This window comes from Emys orbicularis, chromosome 4, assembly GCF_028017835.1.
Source record: "Emys orbicularis isolate rEmyOrb1 chromosome 4, rEmyOrb1.hap1, whole genome shotgun sequence".
NCBI classification, from domain to species: Eukaryota; Metazoa; Chordata; order Testudines; family Emydidae; genus Emys; species Emys orbicularis.
In genome coordinates, this window is record NC_088686.1 from 156,234,679 (window position 1) to 156,257,189 (window position 22,511).

The 22,511-nt window shown below is 49.9% G+C and overlaps 1 protein-coding gene and 1 pseudogene across 3 annotated transcripts in view; both read right to left on the minus strand.

Moving 5' to 3' along the window:
- LOC135877972 (up-regulator of cell proliferation-like) overlaps positions 1–22,511 on the minus strand; it is a 778,396-nt pseudogene that overhangs the window by 215,489 nt on the left and 540,396 nt on the right.
- LOC135877426 (olfactory receptor-like protein COR8) overlaps positions 1–22,511 on the minus strand; it is a 99,570-nt gene that overhangs the window by 4,085 nt on the left and 72,974 nt on the right. The window contains exon 1 of one of the 3 annotated variants that reach the window (XM_065402858.1): positions 2,034–2,054. The exons of 1 other annotated variant lie outside the window; for it this stretch is intronic. In XM_065402858.1, coding sequence (XP_065258930.1) covers positions 2,034–2,054 — 21 coding nt within the window. Of the gene's footprint in view, positions 1–1,679; positions 1,692–2,033; positions 2,055–22,511 lie in introns of those variants that run through there. One more of the 3 variants, XM_065402859.1, reaches the window with a different exon arrangement.

The following is a 22,511-nucleotide window of genomic DNA, read 5'->3' on the forward strand; positions in this document are numbered from 1 at the left end:
TACCGCCCCTGATTGGGTCAAACTGATTTTTCATACAGTTTAAGGCCAGAAGAGGTCAATGTGATCATCTAATCTGACCTCCTGCATAACAAAACCTTGCCCAATAATTTATGTATCAAGCCCATAATTATTATTTTTTTTAGCTCTCACACATCTTTTAGCTAGATATCCAGTTGGAATGACTTCAAGTGACAGACAATCTACCATTAGCAGGAGTGTTGTAAGCAAGACAGGAGAAGTAATTCTTCCACTCTACACAGCTCCAATAAGACCTCAACTGCAGTATTGTGTCCAGTTCTGGGTGCCACATTTCAGGAAACATGGGAACAAATTGGAGAGAGTCCAGAGAAGAGCAACAAAAATGATTAAAGGTCTAGAAAACATGACCTATGAGGGAAGATTGAAAGAATTAGGTTTGTTTAGTCTGGAAAAGAAAAGACTGAGAGGAGACATAACAGTTTTCAAATACCTAACAGGGTGTTACAAGGAGGAGGGAGAAAAATGATTCTCCTTAACCTCTGAGGATAGGACAAGAAGCAATGGGCTTAAATTGCAGCAAGGGAGGTTTAGGTTGGACGTTAGGAAAAAAATCCTAATCGTCAGGGTGGTTAGGCACTGGAATAAATTGCCTGGGGAGGTTGTGGAATCTCCATCATTGGAGATTGTTCAGAGCAGGTTAGACAAACACCTGTCAGGGATGTTCTTGATGGTGCTTGGTCCTGCCATCAGTGCAGGGGCCTGTACTTGATGACATCTCGAGGTCCCTTCCAGTCCTATGATTCTGTCATGGGTTAAGTGATGTTTTTTGTTGAGATGGCTGGTGCTAGTAGCTGGGTTTGGCTCTGTTTTTTGCCTCCTTCCTCTGGCTGCACAGTTCTCAGCTCTAGGATACCGCTGCTTCTGTAGGCCACGCACCAGGCTGCACAGCCTTTAGAATTGCTTTTCCCCCTGCCCTAGGTCTGAGCTGTGTTGGGGGCAGGGGAGTGAGATGAAAACTCCACGGTGTTTGGGTGAGGGCAGAAAGGGAGTGGCAGCAGTAAGAGGCAGAAGGGAGCAAATTGCATGGAAAAGAGGGGAAATGTTTGACTGGGCGTCATGGGTCTGAAAGGCAGCGGGCCTAGGGTTTAGGCTGTGATGCCTCAGACCACTTCAGTCTCTCCATTCCTGAGGAGAGCCCTGTTGGGTCATACATATAAAATCAAAGGATCCTAGAAGGAGCCTGGCATGTGGTTGAAACTTGCCCGTAGCTCAATGTTATTAGTTTTACAGTAGCGACTGGAGGTGCAAACTGAGACCAGAGCCCCAGAGTCCTTGATTTCAATGGGGCTTCTTACAGTCTAAAGCATGTTAAGCCTGTGCTTATGTTTCCTTGGATTGGGGTTAGCGAGCTCAGTACCTTGCTGGTCTGAGCTCTTATTCTGGGTGAGCTGAGAAGTTGGGAAATGTCTGTTGATCCCAGGAGAGCTGTTAAAGCAGAACTGCAAAGAAACTGGAAGGATTTGACAGCTTTATATGGCATAGTGTATGGATGCGGTTGCTTAAGGGATACTAAACATCACACTTCAGGGCTTAAACCAATCTCTAATTATTAGAGATCATGGCAGGATGTGGGCTGATTATTCCACATCTGCCTATTGAAGGTTATTAAACCTTCTTTTGAAACCTCTGATACTAGCCACTATCAGAGACATGATAGTGCACTAGATGGAGCTCAGGTCTGATCCAATCTGGCAATTTCTATGTGTTTATTCAGTGTTTCATAAAAAGGCCGGTGAATCCAAATGCTTCTGCAGACCAAATTCCTTCTCAAGAGAGAATCTGAACCAGTGGGTGCTGCCTCATTCCAAACGGAGTGACCGTAGGCACTTATCGGCCAAAGAGGGGGTGCTCGTGACAGGCGGGTGGCGAGGCCGTTACACTGAAAACTGAAATCTGAAGTCAGATTTGATTCAGGTCTCTCTTAAACAGCTATAAACAGATGCAAATCAAGAGGAACTGCACTGAAATCCCCTGGAGTTCCATCTATGTAAAACCTGTGTAAACCAGATCATCATAATCATCATAATAATAAAAACCTCAACCACAACAATATACTCCACTGTACAGAGCTTTCTCCATGGGGTACTCCTGGGGGAATTCTGCAACAAAACAATATTTTTAAATTCTGCGTATTTAATTTGTCAAAATAACACTATATAATCACACCGGTTTCAATTATTTTGGTAATTTTTCAAAATACCTGCCAGCCACAGGGCCCCCCTGGCCCAGACACCTGCACCCCCTACCATCCCCCAGAGCCCAGCTGCAGCCTTCCAAGCCCAGACACTCACACCCCTCCCTTTCCAAAGTCCAGGGATCCAGAGGGAGAAACAACCTGATGCTGGGCCCTGTGCTTGTATGGAGTTTCCTGCATGTCACCTCCTCCTTTCAGGGTGTGCCAGGAACCCTTCATCTCCATTTCCCTACCCTGGCAGCATCTCCTATGTGCAAGCTGGGAGCTGGACTCTGCTGGGTCCAGCGGCCCCTAGTGGCAGCCAGCAGCGCTGCAATGCCAAATCTGGGGGAAAGGGAGGAAATTCTGCACAGAATGTTAATGTGGTGTGAATTCTGCATTGTGCAATGGTACAGAATTCCCCCAGGAATAATGGGGAGAATAAGTGAGAACAAATAATCATGTCACTTAATACACTGCTGGTAGATGCTCAGATATTAAGGTGATGTAAGTCTATAGAGAATAGAATCAGAAATTGGAGCTTTATTTTGGGCCTCCTTCCACCCAAATGCGGAAGATCAATTATCCTTGTGAAAGAAAACAGGAATAGAAATAGTGGGCATATGAGTAAAAATCTCGTCTCGCACCCCCACTCCCAACAGAACAATATATCTGAGGGCAATTATTCTGTACCCAAAATGTCTGTCTGCAACGTGAGTCTTAGTTACTTAATTGTGCGATTCTGTCATCAAGAGATCTGAAAACTCCAGGGAATCTGTCTTGGCTTTATAAGCTAGCAATAAACACTTCATCTTAAAACTCCGTCCTTTTACTAATGTAAATCCTTCAAAGTCTTTCAGTAAATGCCAGCTTTCATCAGCAGGTAGGGTTATATTTGAATCAAGCTGGGATAAATTATTAGAGTTCAGGTAGTTTGAAGTCAATTGAAGTTTTGCCACTTGTCTTTAATAAGATCAGGATTTAGTGCAAAATATAGTCATATATGCAACTGACATGAAAATTATCAATATATTTCTAACCAGTAAAGCAGAACTAAATGACAAACTCACTTTTCTTCAACACTAAAAAAAATGTCCATGTGGCTCTAAGTTAGTGGTTCTCAGACTTTTGTACTGGTGACCCCTTTCACACAGCAAGCCTCTGAGTGCGACCCCCCCCCCCCATACATTAAAAACACTTGTATATATTGAACACCGTTATAAATGCTGGAAGCAAAGCGGGGTTTGGGATGGAGGTTGACAGCTCGCGACCCCCCGAGGGGTCCCGACCCCCAGTTTGAGACCCCCCCCCCGCTCTAAGTACAAAGTATGCACTGTATAGCACGGAGGTAGTGCCACAGATAAGGCTGAGTTTGCTTCTACTTAAGCAGAGATTCACTGTGGTGTGCTGAGGTCACTGCCTTTCATGCTGATAATATTAACTCCTTGTTTCCTTGTACGCCCCTATTAATCTGTCTGTGTCCAGCTGTTCCCTCTTTAAGCCATGTCCTCCTCATATTTACAGCACTACGCCCTGACTAAAGAATGAATTTTCTGAGAATTTGCTAGTGAATCTGTTAATTAATTTCTGAGTTAAAATTAATTTTAAAAATATGTCCTTTAAAAATTTAACACAGTGTCAATCCATTTATTTCTCCCTAAATAACCCAACCCAGGTCCTCCCTATTTCAATGGAAATGACCAAAGAACTAAGTCTTGGGTGGATCTGGGGCAGTGGGTGGTTTTTGAAAAGAACTTTTTAGGTCTTTTTCCCTGTTATTTTACTTAACTGAAAATGTCCCCTTCACAGCAAGATGTATTAACAAACCACTATTGATAGTGTCATAGTCTTTGAAACAATTCACATAGTAATTTATTTCTAAATCACTGTGCATGCAAGCTCGTTTTCATTAGTACTGTCTAAAGGGTTGCCACTTTTCCCAAAGGCAGGACACACAGCCTCAATTGCTCTGGGACTGGCTGGTGGAGCTCCAGCACCCCCCTGTGTCCTGTTGTGAGCTCCTATAGCAACTGCCAGTAATTGTATGATCTCATTTTGAATTGTTTTTCCAAGGTCGTGGGGTGTGTCCATTTCTTGGGTGGTGACTCTTAGATGCTCCTGGAGTACAGCATCAAACTCAGCCATCAGCTCCACAATTTTAAGGAAGTTTCCATTGTTTGGCACATGCAGCTGATCTGAAGTGCCACGCAGTGCTAGGTTTTGGGTAGCAAGCATTCTCACCATGGCAATGAGCCTTTTCAGAACATTTTGCCAGTAAAGAGACTCTGATGCAATCTTCTCTTGATGCTGATCATCTATGGTGGCCTTTAACCTTAGACTCATCTCAAGTTCTTTCCACCTATGGAATGCTCTCTGGTGATTTGCTGCCTTCTCATGGCATGCCAGATTTCTAGCCAGATTTTTCCAGTCCTTTGTTCCTGTAGAACCCAATGTGGCTGGAACATTAGACTGGAAGAGTTTGCAACAAAAACAGTATGCAGCATTCTGGGCTTTTGAGTACATAAGCCATGGCCTCTCCACTTTGTCACCATTGGGGATTTCACACCCGTAATGTGTTGGAAAGAAACTTCTATTTTCATTGTCTTTGGGGAACATGAAGTTTTTCACCTGCTGTGGCCCGTGCAGTACAAGGAAGTCCCTCAGGCTACTGCTCAAGTGGGTCCACAGTCCTGGATCATCTAGATTTAAGGAACTAAACTCAGCAGCAGCTGTTTCTTGCGCCTCCACCACACTCTTCTCTGATCTACACTTTTCTTCAGGAATGTGCATGGTTACATCTATTGGAGATGGAGATATGGATGCTGCAGTAGCTGCCAGGTCACCTGCACTCTGACTAACTGGAAGATCAGGCATCTCCTCACCACTCACATCCTCATTGGGGCCGGAAGGCTCACCGTGAACATTTGCGTCTATGTGTCTCAGGAGAGCTCCTTCCTGCTTAAGTAGAAAAGCTTCCTTTGCTTTCTTTCTTTTTCTGAATGCTGCCCCAGATGGGCGTTTTCTTCTTTCACTCATGACTGCTGTTCTGTGCCAGCTATAGTGGCTCTCAACACTCAATTGAAGGGGACAAATAAGCAGGCTGGTAGCAGGGCCTGAGTGAGGGAAGATATCAGCGTCTTAAGGGCCTAACTGGCTCCTTCTACTTCAGTTGACTGCCTGTTCTCCTCAAGTGGGTTCAGGGAAGCAGCAGGAAATACGAAGCTCCCTCACAAGCTGGTGTGAATCAGTCCAGGGTCCTGGGGGTGCTAGAGAGGTACATAAGAGGCTCCTCCTCCTCTCTCTTCCTGCAGCTCCTGTTGCTTTCTGTTATTCCATCTCACCTTTTCTCCTGCCTGCCTGTTATATCTCTTGTGCCCTCCTTCCTCCAGCCCAGCACTCCACCATCTCTGTGTGTCTAGAGCAGAGAGAATACCTATGCACCAGCAGCAGACACAATTTTCTACACTCTGGGTCCTAGTGGCGCCCATCCACAGTCTGTCACCTGAGGCAGCCGCCTCAGTTCGCCTCATGGTAAGGCCAGCCCTGTCCTGTGGGCACGGAGAACCTGACTCCCATTGAGGTCATCCAGGGAGGCTGGATGTGGACTTTACAGGAAATAGACAGTCAGGACAGCATAATCCACTGAAAAAACGGCGTATTGCTAATTGCAACGCAGGCTCTCACTGTGTGGCTCTTTGTCCTGCCTCTGCTGTCTAGAGCGTGAGCAGAGCTTCATGAGACAGCTGCTGCGGCTGTGGCCAGCCATCTAAGCGAGTTTTCTATCGTCTCGCTTCTGGCTGTGGATGCTCGACTGCAGCAGCTCTGCAGAGGTCCCAGCCTCGCTCTCTAATGTCCATTCTCCCCTTGCTTGCATGGTGATTCATGGACCATTGAGTAGCCTCGTGAAAACATCCCAGTTGTAGACACAGGCACCAGCCACCGATTCCCCAAGCCAAAGTCCCCTTCACAATCCAAGGAAACAGCCTGGGTTGTCTGGAGCGCAGGGTTTGGCCCCTGGTGACTGCAGACACTGCACCTGCCGCACAGCGACTCCTGGGACCCCTCTAGCCTGTCAGCACTCGGCTCTCCTGCATTCTGCTGAGTGGCTGAGATCTGGGGGAACAGAAACCCTTTGTTAGAGACGGAAAATCTCCTCCCAGGAACACTCTGTCAATGGCTGCCAGAGGCCTTCCCTGTGAAACCCCAAATGCGCAGCCCCTCGGATTCCCACAGGGGAGATCTCAGCTCATTCACTTGTCACCCATGGCTGCAGTCTCTGACAGGGGGAATGAAGAGGGGTTTTTGCCAGTGGTCCCTTCTACAGCGCCCATAATGGGCGGCGGTTTGGCCTGGTGATGTAAGGCCCAGGTCTGAGAATCAGGGCTCCTGGGTTCTGTGACAATGGACAGGGGTGTGATCTAGTGGGTGGAGCTGGATTGGTTGACACTGAGTGAGAGGGGCTTGTGCTGAAGGACCCTGGTTCAATCGCCACCAATTCCTGTGATGTCTACACGTGGCCATGATTTTACTTACCTATCAGTGTAGGTTGTTTAGCCTATTCCTGGAGACATGTGTTACATCTGCTGCTGGCCATCCCTGAGATGTAGGTCCTTCATCCACACAAGGACATGGCACATCAAGGTCAATCCAGCAGCTCCCATCCAGTCTTCACTTCCACAATGGACGGCGAGTCTGAGCCTGACCAGAGAAAGACAGGGTGGTGTTCTTCAGGGGAATCTGCTGGAGCTCCCGTCTCCCCTGCTCCACCTCACACCCCGGCACCCTAAGGGTTTTCCAAAGATACCACTAATCTCGGATAAACAAAGCAGCTGAGATGAGGTCAGTGTGAGTGGATTTACTGAGCAGTCTCATTCTAATGGAAGAACAGATTTCTCCCCTGCTCTAGGGAGATTCCCATAGGAAAAAGTCTCTGATGGTGGAGGCAATGCAAACCCTCAGCACCTTGAATTTTAGGAAATCAGGACTCGGGGAGTTAAGGGGTGTCTCTGTCCTGCTGGAGGGAGCAGACCTGGAGAGCAGAAAGGGCACTAGTGGCATTGTAGGAAAGACAGTGACTTCTACCTGTGAAGGTGGCTGAAGCTTCTTGCAGACATTAGAGTCCAGGATCCTTACATCTCCTTCAGGGATCCTTTTCCTAGGAATAAAATAAGGACACCACACAGAGAATGACATCTGTAGCCCAGGTCTGGGATCCAGGGAAAAGGTATGATCTCAGCCAGGCTACATACCAGGAACCTGATTTTTGTCCCAAGAGCCACAATTACCCAGATGAGCTTTTCTTCCCCATTTGCTCTCAGGTTATTTACTCATAGTAGTCATTTGTTTGCTTTGCCGTGTTTCCACCCTCCGCATCTGTTCATTGGTTTAAGTAACATTCTTTCAGTTTTTGCTTCTGTTTCCTCTTATTACAATGTAGCATCTGCTTAGCACTTTTTAAACAAATCAATTAGAAACAAAATCCTGATCCTACACTGAAGAGGAAGGTTTCTGAGAATTTGGCTGCAGAACTTTAGTGTCTGCATATTTCATTCACTATTATTTATTCAAGTGCAGGTCTGATGCAATCTGCCCACCCAAGAATGCCCATATGAAGCATGGGGTGCCCTTAGAATACCTCTTAAAAGAGAAGAAGAGAGTAGATTAAAAGGTGGGGAAATCAACCAATGCATCAGCACTTCTCTGCATCATTGAAGCACCAGTCATGGGAGCGAGAACAGGTTAAAAATCCCCATAGTTTTTTCCCACTAGACAGCCATCCAAAAAGAAAAAGGCCTTCAGCCAATTATTTCCTTACACTCTGAAGGGGTGAAATTCAGTCCTGTGCAGACAGCCAGGGCAAGGTCTGTGCATCACAGCGGGTTTAAGTGGCACTTCACTGCACAGGTACTGTGAGATTTCAGTGGCACAGTTTTCCTCCTGGATTGGAACAGCCAGCTGGAATCCTGCGAGGTACAGAGCAGAGAGAGGTTTGCGCCACAACGTTCACCTCAGAGGATGAGCTTCTGCAGACTTTTGGGATGTTCCCATCTGAGGAGGATGCTTTTGGCCAGCCCCAGTTCAGAACTTTCAGTCACCTCAAACGGTGATTCTCTGGCACAACTCATCTAAAGTAGCTGAACTTTTTAGGCCTTGCCCCCATCTCCGACACCCCTTGCACCTCGCCTTGCCCTCTAATAGCCCCGTCCCTTCTCTTGATCCCTGCCAAGCCCAAATACAGAGCCTAGCTCATGCTCCTCCTCTCTTAGACCCTCCCCTTACATGATCCTCCCCTACCTCTGACAGACTGCTCACTGTGCCCTTTACCCAGCTCCTGGAGGAATTATGGCTCCTCAGAACAACCTGGGAATGGGCGGTTCCTACCTCTGTGTGGGGTGCGTGGTTTTCCGTCTAAGCATCACTGAGAGTCAGCACATCTCGATTTCACAGGATGAGGCTATGGCTCCCCAAGCTGGGCCAGCTGCAGGCTGCATTGCTGTGGACAGATCTCAGACATTGGAAGACAGAGGGGGAGGAAGCCCCTGCTCATTCCCGGTTCAGAGATCCCCATCGAAGACGGGCCAAGAGGGGAGGAGAGAACGAAGGGCAGAAAGTGAAGCTGCCTCTGTGGGGAGGGCACTCCTGTAAAACCCAGTCCAGTTCCCAGATCTCCTCCACATTTCCAGGTGTGACTTTGGAGAGGTCATTTCATCACCTTCATTCCCTGTCTGTAAAATGGGGGTAGTAGTCCCCCCCACAAGGAGGAGAAGGGAGGACAGTCCCATTGTCTGTGAGGGGCTTGGTCACTCTGGGCACGGATTGTGCCAGAGTGAGGGAAGGGACCCAGAGTTTGCTCCCTAGAGCCAGGGGAGGAGGATGGGATCAGAAGGTCATCCAAGGGGGATGGGTCAGGAACTGCTGCAACAGACGGGGCTTAGGGATTCGGTCAGTGCCAGGGACTTGCTACCTCCCTTCAGCAAATGGCTTCCCTCTTGTCATCAGCAGTCCGTATAAAAACTGACTCCTTCCTAGTGTCCTCGAGGGGCTCCCTTCATTCTTCTTGAATGTAATGGATTTGTTGACCCAGGTCGATAGCTGGGAAGTTCGGAGAGGCCATTAGTAGTGTGGCATGAAATCAGTGGGAAATCTATAGTTAGCAAAACAAAGGTGTCATTGGCCTTTGGAAATTTGGAGCTGATCTGTCCTCTCAGCCGAAGGTACTCGTGCACAGAGGGATGAAGCTCGCCATCTTGGTCAGGTGATCTAGGAGAGTCAGTTCCATCATGTGGCCATTTGAATGAGTGAAATTCTTGGCAATGGCTGCCATGGACGGAGCAGGGTCTTCAGAGGCCTGAGATGCCAAGAAGTTAGGTGCGTGGTGCCTTGGTGAAAGCGCAGAAGTCACGTGAGTCAAGCTAAGTCTGAATTTCAGCCCACATCTGGCAGCACCAAACAAAGCAGGCCCTGGTGGTCATAGTAGATGCGTCTACTTCCACGATGAATGCTGTGCGTCAAAATAGATGCAGTGGTGAAGGCAATTCTGAGCTGTTTGCGGGCTTGTTGGAACTTGGATGACCAAACGAATGTGGCCATTTTGTGGAGGAGAGCTCTCCTGGGGTTTACTGGCTCTGAGAACCCTGGGCCGACGCAGCAGTAAAGCTGGTGAAGTCTAGGAAGCGCTGCTCTTCTTGAGGACTTCAAACTTTGTCCCATTTATGAATGGCTTCCACCTTATTTGCATCAATCGTAACACCTCCTGGGGAGAGGATGTACCCCCAAAACTCTGTGGAGAGTTGGCTGGAGGTACGCTTTTCCAATTCTGTGTTGAGACCACGCTGCCGAAACCTCTCCAGGTCCAGATGAGGTGTGTGTGCTGCTCTGGATTCTCCGAAAAGAGGAGTATGTCACCTGAATAGATGACACTGCTCCCAGATACATCACTGATGAAGGGTTGCAAGGTCAGGGGACCGTTAGTTAGCTCCAATAGCATATCAGACAATTAAAATGTCCATAGTGTGTTTTGAAATCTGTCTTCCATTTGTCCCTTGCCCAAATGAGTGTTAGATTGGAAATCCTCGCAGATGAAGTTTGATGAAAACCTTTGCAGATTTCCTGGGAGCCAACAATTGTGAGATTCACAGCAGGGGGTAATGGCCTGGACTTGGACACTGGCTCTGGTTCTGCTTCTGCTTTGTTGATGGACTCTGATCTCGGTTTTGATCCTGGTGTGTCCCTGGATCTTGATTCGAGCACCAGTCTTAGCCTAGGTGCCATCCTGCACCTCGCTGCGACCTAGGCTCCTACCACTGGACCTAATTATCAGTTGCAGCATGTGACATCAGGTTGTGCAACTTTTTGCATAAAAGCAGGCTCTCCGCAAGTAAGTGGCCAGATCACTCCAGGTGTGAACCATGGCCTCACTACATGAGCCTGGTCTGGTTCTGCCCCTACTGGAGTTGTGCAATGGAAATGTAGGGGTTCCTTTAACCAACCTCCGTCCACCATTCTTGACTCGGACACCCGGCAGTACTATAATGGTCCTACCATCAATCAAACCCTAACCCCCGCCTCTTGACCCCTTAAGCCCCACCCCTTGACCCTTAGTCCCTCCCTTCTGTCACTGGAAGTCCCACCCCATGGGGGTGTTACTTCCGGGGTCAAGGTGACCACATGACCGGAAGCAAGGTGTGTCATGTGACCCCTCTAAGAACTCCTCCCACCACCCTCTACCAATCAGGATGGGTTTCATCCCGAAAGGACCACCCCGAGAGGAGATTTGACCAATCAGGGTGAGTTCCGGAGTGGGGTGACCCGTCCGGAAGTGGCTTGTGTGATGCCTCTAAGAGCTCCCCCCACCGCCCTCTACCAATTAGGATGTGTTTTGCCCCGATAGGACGGCCCCAAGAGGAGAATTTGACCAATCAGAGCGAGATCCGGGGCGGGGTGACCCATCCGGAAGTGAGCCGTACGACCCCACTAAGAACTCCTCCCAAAGCCCTCTGCCAATCAAAGTGCAGCACCATTACCCCATAAGTCCCAGCGCCGGACAGAGGAGGCCATCTCTTACCAAGGACACGTGTTTTAGAAATCATGGAAAGGCTGCTGAGTGGAAACATGGACTCCTTCACTACCCCCGTGAGAACTTTGGACTTTCTTTTAGCCCCGAGGCCTCTCTTTGTCCACCCCCTTACATGTGGAATGCGATCACGGCTTGGGGGAGTCACCGGCGGACAAGGTGAACGGAAAAGACGTCGCACAGGTAAATGAATGATTAAGAAGCGACGGTCGAGGAGGAGGTGTAATGGGTTAGGAACTGGGGGTTGTGTAAATCTAAAAACAAGCAGTGGGGTGCTTACACTATTTCTTTTCTGAAAGTTTTAATGAAGCATCTTGGTTTGTTTTCAAGGAGCTGTATGTCTTTTAAATAAAAAATAAATTGTTTGTGGGAACCTAGCTCTTGTGGGGTTTTTTGTGTAAAAGTGACCCATTTACAGCAAAAAGCTGAAATGTATGTTGTGGGAGGGGAAAAAAAATCCTAAAAAAATGTGCTTACAATAAAACAAACAGGGCTTGTTCAGACATGTGTTTGAGTACAATAGAGTGGCACTGAATGGGTTTAACTACACCTCCCCCCCTCACTGAATAGCCAGGGTGACTGCGATTACTTACCCTTGTTGCCATAGGGTTAAATTTGATGGGGGTGCACCCATAGTAAGGGGCGTGGGTGGGTGTGGATGGTGAGTTCTGATTAATATGAAATGAAATAAAACCTCAGGAATTCGCAGATGCGATTGGACAGTTTAAATATAACCCCTGGAGTTGGCAGAACTCTATTGGACAGTTTAAATATGACCCCAGGAGTTGGTGGGACACTATTGGACGGTTTAAATATGGCCCTGGAGTTGGTTGATTGCTATGGGTTATTCTTTCTAGAACCCCCCCCCCCAAACTTTAAGCATGAAAGAAACATGTTTAATAAAAAAAAAACCCAAGCCCCAAGACATTCATTGATATCTGCAAAGGGCCCCCCACTTGGAAATGGGTACTGTTCAATACTGTAAGAAGGCCCTACAGAAAAATTTATTTTAACTTACAGAAAAAAAAATAGCCCTGTTGTGCAGACAACTTGGTTCCCCCACCCCAGATCACAAAAGGGTGTGCTATGGGAGAGGTGCCTAAAGTCCTTAAGGATCTATTCTTTCAGAGCTGTGGTGATTAAATTAACCGGCTAGCTACTATGTTGAAGTCTGTTTGAAACAATGGGCTAAGATGCTATAAAAAGCTCAGGTATGTTGGAGACTGTCCTTTTCAACAGAAACTTTCTTGAATGGCTGCTGGACTGCAGAAAGAGGTAAGGCTTGCTGTCTTTAACTCTGAAATGCCACTCTTTGCCCATGCTGTCTTAGGAAAATAATGGTGTCTAACTTCATTGCAGTGTGATCTGCTTAGCATGGAACCAGTAACTTTAAGCTGCAGTTCACCAACAGGCCAAGGTAAAAACCATTTTAACTATAGTTGTACTTAATACTGTTTTAAAAAACTTTAGGTATTACGCAGGTTGTATAGGGATTTGGTGGCAATACTAACTACAATTTGTTCTTGTTCTTTAACCTGAAGGCCCAAACACACATGGGGGGGAACAGAACAAGCATGTGCTTGCAACACTTTATCCCATAGTGAAAGGGAACTTTTTTGAAATTGGCTTTTAAATGCGTGGGGGCGTTATTGAAAAGTATTTTTTTTTAAAATGTGCTGTTTTATGTGAGAGGGGGTCTGTGCAAGGCATAGGTGTAGGTTTTTTAAAAGTACTTGGTTTGTTTCAAACTAACAGGTTTTTTTTACTGTGCATAATGTGATGTGTTTTTAAAATGGGTTTGAGGCAATTGGGGGAATAATACTAACTAACCCAAAGGCCCAAGCACACATGGCTGGGGGACAGAACAAGCATGGGCCATTTAAATGCATGGGGGGGAGGGGGTTATTGAAAAGTATAGGGCTGCAAACTTGGTTTGGGGTGTTTTATAAAGCTGCTGTTTTGTGTGAGAGAGGGGTCTGTGCAAGTCATAGGTGTAGGTTTTTAAAAAGTACTTGGTTTGTTTCAAACTAACAAGGTTTTTTACTGTGCAAAATATGTTTTAAAATGGATTTTAAAAGCAGTTTGGTTTTTTATTCTGCAAAATGAGATGTATTTAAAAAAAAATGTTTGTGGGTTTTTTGTTGTTTGTTTGTTTTGTTTTGTTTTGTTTTGTTATTTAAGTGGTAGAAATAAACTCAAAACCTGTGTTTGTTGTACAGCCTGAAATGGATTATTTGTTTTAAAGCTGTGACTTCTTAAATAGAAAAACACCTTAATGAATATTTTATTTTTTAAGTTTACAAGATGGTTTCATGTGTTTTATAATAATGTTGTTTGCTCCGCAGTACGGTCAAAACATGAGAGATCCTTAGACCAGAGGGAAAACAAGCTCAAAAGAAAAAGGAAAGAGACAGCTGAAAAGGAAAATTCACCAGCATCAGTAATTGATGGATGGATGAAGCCCCATAAATATATTTTGCTTATTGGTTTGGTTGTTCTATGAGGTTTTGTATTTTAAGTAAATGCATAGGTGTGGGTGAGAAGGATGGTAAAGTTCAGTTTTGTAAAAAAATTTTTTGTTGTCCTCCCCGAGGTATTGCAACAACACAACCACAACTCCAGTTCCTTAGCGGCCACTGCCACACCAAACCCTGAGGAAACTGTGAGTGAAAACACCCACATTCACAAACCCAGAGCATGCGCTCTAGGGGCTCTGAAGGTGCGCAGAACCACACACATTCACAAACCCAGAGCATGCGCTCTAGGGGCTCTGAATGTGCGCAGAACCACACACATTCACAAACCCAGAGCATTCGCTCTAGGGGCTCTGAACGTGCGCAGAACCACACACATTCACAAACCCAGTGCATGCGCTCTAGGGGCTCTGAACGTGCGCAGAACCACACACATTCACAAACCCAGAGCATGCGCTCTAGGGGCTCTGAACGTGCGCAGAGCCACACACATTCACAAACCCAGAGCATGCGCTCTAGGGGCTCTGAACGTGCGCAGAACCACACACATTCACAAACCCAGAGCATGCGCTCTAGGGGCTCTGAACGTGCACAGAACCACACACATTCACAAACCCAGAGCATGCGCTCTAGGGGCTCTGAACGTGCGCAGAGCCACACACATTCACAAACCCAGAGCATGCGCTCTAGGGGCTCTGAACGTGCGCAGAGCCACACACATTCACAAACCCAGAGCATGCGCTCTAGGGGCTCTGAATGTGCGCAGAACCACACACATTCACAAACCCAGAGCATGCGCTCTAGGGGCTCTGAATGTGCGCAGAACCACACACATTCACAAACCCAGAGCATGCGCTCTAGGGGCTCTGAACGTGCGCAGAACCACACACATTCACAAACCCAGAGCATGCGCTCTAGGGGCTCTGAACGTGCGCAGAACCACACACATTCACAAACCCAGAGCATGCGCTCTAGGGGATGTGAATAAAAAATGAAGGACTGAAAACTGCTGCGATGCTGGAGTTTGTCAGGGAAAAAAGAGTCGCACGATTAACCTAAACACAAAGTACATGGTTCTGTTAAAAAACCCCAGGGATAAATGACAAATCGCTACGCTCGCTCGGCAAATGTACCCCGGCAAAGCTCAATTCTTTCTAGAAGCTTTTGAGGATGCTACCAAAAGACCTTATGGCTACCTGGTGGTGGATTTAAATCCTTCCACACCAGAAGCTTATAGACTAAGAACTGGTCTTTTCCCTCCAGACTGGCCGGCAGTTTATACTTTGAAAAGAACAACAGCCGGGTATAAAAAGAGATGAATTATTGGCAGGCCCCCTTTTAACAGCCGGGGCTGCTGACCGAAAACCTGTCTAGCTGCGTGAAGAGAAACCTGGGCCTGCTAAAATGACTTAGCAAATCATCCCCGCAGCAAAGGAGGGCTATACTGTGTTAGGCCTCTGACGATGTAGTAGTATTTCTGGCCATCTCAGAAATAGCGCTCAATACCTTCAAAGGAAACGTACCTTTAACAGAATCAAGTGCGCGTGCTGAAAAAGAGACGCACGCTTATAAAAACTTTATGTAATAAAAGGGTTTCACTTAAAAGAAAGAAGCATCTGGTGAAGCAGTCTGGGGGGTTTATCGGCCCTCTGTTAAGTTTTGCTATCCCTCTGATAACGGGGCTTTTAACTAATCGATAATGGAGTATGCAGAAAAAATGTACCTGGTGCCCAGCCGCCAGTTGGAGCAATTAAGGGCTCTCCCTCTGGCAGAGGAAAATATTAGAACGACCGCAACTCGCTTACTGGATGCTGAAATGAAGTCTGTTCTTCAAAGAACTGACTTAGCCGAATACGAAAAGACTAAACTTTACAGCGCCGGGCTTCAAAAGTACCTAATGTATGTGAAGCAGAACGATGCAGATAAAGGGAAAATAAGTCTGTTTCTACCAGAACAGGAACAGAGTGTAACTGGTGTTTCTGGGGGTTTGGCAAAGACCTCAGACTCTGTTGCTCAGGAGGTGTTGGATCACGTGAATAAGCGTTATAAGAAAAATGCATTAGTATTGCTAAATAAACTGGGCCAGGATGAAAATATCTCTTCATGGAACGATACAGGGGCTTTTGTGTATAAAAGCTCTGTGGCTAATGGTTCTAACATGCTCGACTTAGGCAGGGCCGTCACCCAGACGCGCTCTGTTCCTAGCAGACATGTACCTAAACGATGGGGTGTGTTTCTGAATGCCATGGCGGAACTGAACGTACCATCTTCCGTCATGGGCAATGAGGTGTTCCAAAAGATCTATGTTGGCCGCAAGACCTCGACCGTCTCTTCTTAATCGTTCATTTACCTGAGCGCTGTCTTTTCCGTTCACCTTGTCCGCCGGTGACTCCCGCAAGCCGTGATCGCATTTCACCTCTAAGGGGGTGGACGAAGAGAGTGCACCATGCTCATCGGGGTGTCTCACAAGCAGTTTGGTTTTGGGTTCGGGTTCCGGCATATCCATCAACGGCTGGGCCAAAGGGCTCCCCTCGGTCGCTCCCTCCTCCTCCTCGAACTGTTGCTGATGTAGCGCTTTCTCTGCGTACGGTCAAAGACATTCGGGGCTAAAACAAAGTCCAAAGTTTTCACGGGGGTGGTGAAGGAGTCCATCTTTCCTCTCAGCAGCCTTTCCACAATTTCTAAAACATGTGTCGTTGGTAAGAGATGGCCTCTTCTGTCCAGCGCTGGGACTGATGGGGTAATGGTGCTGCACTCTGATTGGCAGAGGGCCTTGGGAGGAGTTCTTAGTGGGTCACCCTGCCCCGGAACTCGCCCTGATTGGTCAAATCTCCTCTTGGGATGGTCCTTTCAAGACAAAACCCATCCTGATTGGTAGAGGATGGTGGGAGGAGTTCTTAGAGGGGTCACACGGCCCACTTCTGGACAGGTCACCCCACCCCGGAAGGCACCCTGATTGGTCAAATCTCCTCTCGAGGTGGTCCTTTTGGGATGAAACCCATTCTGATTGGTAGAGGGTGATGGGAGGAGTTCTTAGAGGTGTCACATGACACACCTTGCGTCTGGTCATGTGGCCACCTTGACCCCGGAAGTAATACCCCCATGGGGCGGGATTTCCGGTGACAGGTGGGAGGGACTAAGGGGTCAAGGGGTTGGGCTTAAGGAATCAAGGGGGGGGTTAGGGTTTGATTGACGGTAGGGCCATTATAGTACAGCCGGGTGTCCAAGTCAAGAATGGTGGTGGAGGTTGTTTAAAGGAACCCCTACATTTTCAGTCATTTCCATTGCACAACTCCAGTAGGGGCAGCACCGGGCCAGGCTCATGTAGTGAGGCCATGGTTCACACCTGGTGTGATGGGTCCCCTTTTGCATATGGATGGCACCTAGGCTAAGAGTGATGCTAGAATCGAGGTCCAGGGACACACCAGGATCAAAACTGAGATCAGAGTCCATCAACAAAGCAGAAGCAGAACCAGACCCAGTGTCCAAGTCCAGGCCAGAGGTCGAAGCCGGGTGGTCAGACCAAAGATCATCCAAGTCCATGCCCAAGCCAAAGTCCATAGACACGCCGAAGGTCAAATCCGGGGAGTCAAAATCCGAGGGGTTGGGGAAGATCAGGAGGAGGAGGCAATGCTGGAGCGGGTGGGTGGAGGGACTGGAGCGAGGCTAGAGAAAGGCAAGGAAAATACTGAGCCGGGGTTCATAACCAAAATCTGGAGCCAAGAAGGGTCATGCCAAAGTCATAGCCAGAGACCTGAGTCAAGAGTCAAGCCAGAGGCAACAGTGAGGAAACCGGAGGGCAGGGCAGGGCAGGGCAGGGTGGTACATGCGGGCGGGAATGAGGATGGCTTACTGGAGCCCTACAGACCCCTCATCGGTGGACTCCCTTCCTAGCAATAAAAGAAGGACAGCAGGATGACCAAGATGTCTCTGACCCTGGGGTCCAAGCCAAGGGGAGCTCCCATCCAGGCTATGTGCCAGGACCCCATCACCCTCCCTGTTCATTTCACACTCACAGACCCCCGAGCTGGAGGGGAGAATAAAGGGCAGAAAGTGAAAGTGCCCCTGGGGGAAAGGCTCTAGGCTGGGACCCAGTCCACTTCCCAGATCTCCACCCAGGATTGTGTGACCAGGCCCACAGCCCTTCCTCTACGTCTCAGTTCCCACCTGCCAGATGGGGAGGATCCTTCCCTGCCCCAGACTGTTAGGGGCGAGTTTCATTCCTGGCTGGGGAAGGGTTCAGATACCAGGTGGGTGGATTGGGCCCGAGGTGGGGGATGGTCAGACATTCGCTGCGTCAGGGGTGACACGGGCCCTGGGAAGGTGTGAGCAGTGACGACAGGGGAGGGGCTCCATGTCAGGCCACCCCTCCCAGACTGCAATGGCTATTGAGCATAACCCCTGGTTCTGCGGATGCTCTCATTTCTGGGCCAGCCCCACAGCCTGATTCTTCCGAACCATTATCTGGCCTGGCCCCAGCTCCAGGGGTCGGGGTGGGGCAGGGTGTTGAGAGTGAGGTGCTCAGCCTTGGTTTCTCTCAGTGCTGTGGGCTCTATGGCCGCTCCCCCCAGCCCTTCTCCCCCAGGCACAGTGAGACAGGGCAGTACCTGCGGCAGGGGCTGGGAGCTTCTGGTCATGTGAAGCGGGGGGGGGGAGATCTTCAAGTCTGCCCTGGAGCACAGCCCCTCCAGTGCTTCGGGCACCTGGCACATGATCTTGATCTCAAAGAGCTCATGCATCACCTTTTCTGCAATCTCCTCCTGTTGCAAGGGAACAAGGATCAATCAGAGACTTGGACACCCACGAGAACGAAGGGTATTAACGGCACCGGGAGCCAGCAACATTTCCTCCCCACCCCTCCCCATGTCTGAGGGACGGATTCCCCCACCCAATCCCCGAGGAGAAATCTTGTCTCTTCTCTAGTGACTCCCATCCCCTCTCCCACCATTGTGGAATGAACTCCTGCCCCCACTCCTCTCAGTCCCCCCCGAGAGCTGTTCTACCTCCCAACCCAGCTGGGGATTCAGCTCCGCTCCCCAGAATCCCCTCAGCCGCCCTCGCCCCCTCCAGCTGAGGGGGTGGGAGGCTTTGGGCAGTAGTGCCGGGGGGTGAGAGGAAGTGGACACCTTTCCCCAAGGGACCCCCAGTCCTTAACGTGATGCCATGGACAGTAGCTCTGGGGAATGGGGCACTTAAGCAGCCTCTGCTGACTGACTCGTCCAGTTCTCCCAGAGCAGGTGGGGGCTGTGATAACATGATACCAGAGCACTGGAACTGGTAGGAACTGGCCTGAGGCCCGGAGGGGTATGAGAAGCTCACAGAGGTGGCTAGGGGAGTTGGCAGCCCCTAGCATGAGCAATGGCAGCGTGTCGTGTTGATGTGATGCCTGATAGGAAATAGCCTTGCTGGAGAGCTGGGTCTGCCCTGCTTTGAGCTGCTCAGGGGACAAGCTGGCACCTACCAATGGCACCTGCCTGGGTTCATCCTCTCCTTGCTCCCTGGTCAGCGCATGGGGATGGGATGGGAGTGATTTTCAATGGCCTGGAGGTGAAAGGCCCTGGGGTTCCCTCCCCAGTTGATCCCTCTTTGGTTACCTCGTCCCCTATCAGCTGGCCGGCTTTCCCCAGGATCGAGTATGTGAGCATCAGCCCAGGCTGGCTGACACGGATCTGGGGGTGGTCTATGGCCTGCAGCGCCGCCTGGAGAAAAGATTTTTTCTGATCTTCCGTGAAGATCTCTCCAAAGACCTAAAACCAACAGAACCAGAGCCCTTGCAATGGCTCAGAACCAGGCTCCAAATCCCTCTGGTGGCTCACAAGGTGGAGAAGAGTCCTGGGGCAGCCAACCTTTGGGGTCCCATGGACCAAGGAACCCCCTTCAGTAAGAGGCTGCAGGCACTGAGGCCTCCGATAGCTCTTTCTGGAGCAGGATTCACCGCAGGTGCCATGAGATGCTGGGAATGTGTCTCCGCACTCTGAACCCAGCTCCCCCAGACACTCTACTGCTCCCAGCAGCGATAGCTCCTGCAGCTCACCAGCTAGAGGGGAGGGGTCTTTTAGATCTGGTTCATTCCCACGCCTCACCCCACTGACATTCCCAGGAGCCTCACATACTCTGCTGGAAATAAGTAGCAGGCTCTTGCCCTGTGTCCATGACACACTCACTGCAGGGGGAGACAGCTCCACACCTGAGCTGCTGCAATGCACCGGCAGAGAGTCCTTACCTCTCCCACCCTGGCCAGGTTTTTGTACCCCACACGCTCGGTGTCCTGGAGCTTGTCCTGGCACCACAGCTCTCTTCTTTCAGTGATGTTGAGCCCTGGGGGAGAAAGACACACCCATTGGGGAGGTTTGGCATTCCGCTTTCACTGCCACTTTCCTTCTGGGTGCACACTGGCCAGGGTCCTTGTGGCATCCACGGCCCAATGGAATCGCAGGGTCCATACCAGGCAGTTTAGTACCAGAAGGGGGATTTGTTTCAGTCATTACAGTAATCATGTGACCCTTAGAGTCATTGTGCTCTGGGAGTGGGTGCCTGTTAATGGTGGTGTCTAATACTGAGAACCCCCCACACCCACTGAAGTCAGGATCTGGCCCTGACTACCCAACTGGTGACACCCTACAAGCTTTGTGTCCATCCCCTGTGGTCCCTGCTCCTGCCCCTGCCCTCATGATGGGCTCTTTCCCTCCATGTCTCTCAATAGCTCTGTTCCTGTCCCCTCACAAGCTGGCTGCCCTGTGGGTGGGCTATTTCCCTGGGCTGGGGGACAGAGCCGGGCTCTGAAATAAAGCAGCCAATTTCCCTGGCACTTTCACACTCATCTCCCTAATTCAGAGAGAGGGGAAGAGAAAGAGTCATCATCTAAGGTGGGATCGGTCTCAGAGGAGGGGGCTTCTTACTGTAGGGCCCCATTGCCCAGCAGAGGGAGTCTCAAAGGAGGGGCCTTGTTTCTATTGGGGTTCCTCTTCCCCGCTACAGTGGGTCTAAACAGAGAGGCCTTAGTTCTATTGGCGTCCCAATGGCCAGATGGAGCTAGTCTCCGAGAGGCTCGTTTCCATGGGGTCCCATTGCCCAGCTGGGTTCTTACCCCTCTTCTGCACCAGGAGCCTGTGCAGCCCATGTATCCCACCCCTGGCTTGCCGGCTGATGTCGTTGGCTGGGTGGGCTACATGGAGACCCAGCTGCAGCACAAAGTCGCCTGCCTTGGAGAAGTCCGAGGAGGTCTGGTGGAAGGAGGAGGAGAGGGGAATCCATCAACATTCTCCCTTCAGCTCCCCAGCGCCCCTGGGCCAGAGCTCTGCTCCCACCCCTCTGTAGGAGGCGCTGGGCGAGAGGAGCGAGAGCTCTCTGCCCCCAAGGGAGCTTGGAGCAAAGGGACCAGGGCAAAGGCCCTCTATGAGCACTCACTGCCTAGCTGCTCCAGAATAACAAGGACCCTGAGGCCAGGCACAAATCTGCCAGCCAGTGGCCTATGGAACGCAGTCCCTTGCAGACCCAGGGGGGACCAATTAGCCAGAGGATGAGGAACTTGACTCAAGCCCTGACTCTGCAGGATGCTAGGGTCAAAGGTCACTTACGTCAAATCCAGGCAGGGAGCTGGCAAATTCAAGTAGGGCAGCGCTGCTCTGTATGGCCCTAGCTCTCTCCCGGGCCCTTTTTGAATTGAGCCAGACATGGACGTGCTGCGGGAGAAGGAGGCAGGGGAGGGTCAGTGGGCAGGCGTACATGCTCTACAAACGAGCTTCTCCCACTCCCCATGGGGCTTAGATCTTGTGCTCAGGGTGGAATAGCTGAGCGCTGGTCACAGAGCTTGAAAAGGGGGTCCATGACACTGCCCACGTCTTGCTGGGCACAAGCTCATCGTCTCTCCAGGCTGGGACAATGGTCAGTCTTGGGGCTGGTCCATTTGCCCTGAACCCCTGATCCATGAACAGCCCGTCAGGATCCAGGCACAGGCCCTGGACCCCAGACCCCAGCTGCACAGGCCTTGGTAGCATGGATGGAACGGCCGTGAGAACAATCCCTCCGGGAACTGCAGTGTCCTTAGGACAGAAGAGCTGATTCCCTGAGGCTCCTCCTGTATCTCAGGGTCTCCCTAGAGAGGAGCCAGAGACTTTTCTCAGAGGCCCATGTCCTGCATCTCACCGGGGTTTCAGTCTCTCAGTCCCCAGCCAGGCCTGGTGCTCACTGTTAGTGCTTAATGCAACCGGGCAGAGCTCTGGCTGACAGTCCCAGCTCCTTCCCCCTGCACTGGCAGCTCTGGGAACGTGTGGCCGGCTGGGTCCAAGCTGGAAGGACACAATGGAAATGTGGCTCTTCTAATCTCTCCTTTGCTGCCCTCCCCCGGGGTTCAGGGGCAATTCCACCCCAGACCGTCCCATTCTACTCACCTCCAAGAGGTGCTGCAGCTTCTCCAAGGTGGGGGTCTCCGTCAGCAGGCCCCTGAGCATGGTGTCCAGGCTCTGTGAATAGCTCTTGTGCAGAGCCTGCAAGAGGAGGGAGCACCCACCAGTCAAGGGACATGGGGCCACACCAGTCAGGGGACAATCAGGAGGATTCTCTAGGAGCCCTGGCAAGACTCAAAAGGCACATCCTGGCCTCTCCCATTCACATCACTCCAGGGACACTAAGCAAGAGTTCATGGCCGGATGCCTGCTGCCTCTTCAATCCTTGCTCTTAGCAGTTCTCTGCGCAGGGCCTGGTACCCAGCAGACTATGGAACAGCCAAACTGCAGTGGGTGGGAGGTAGGAT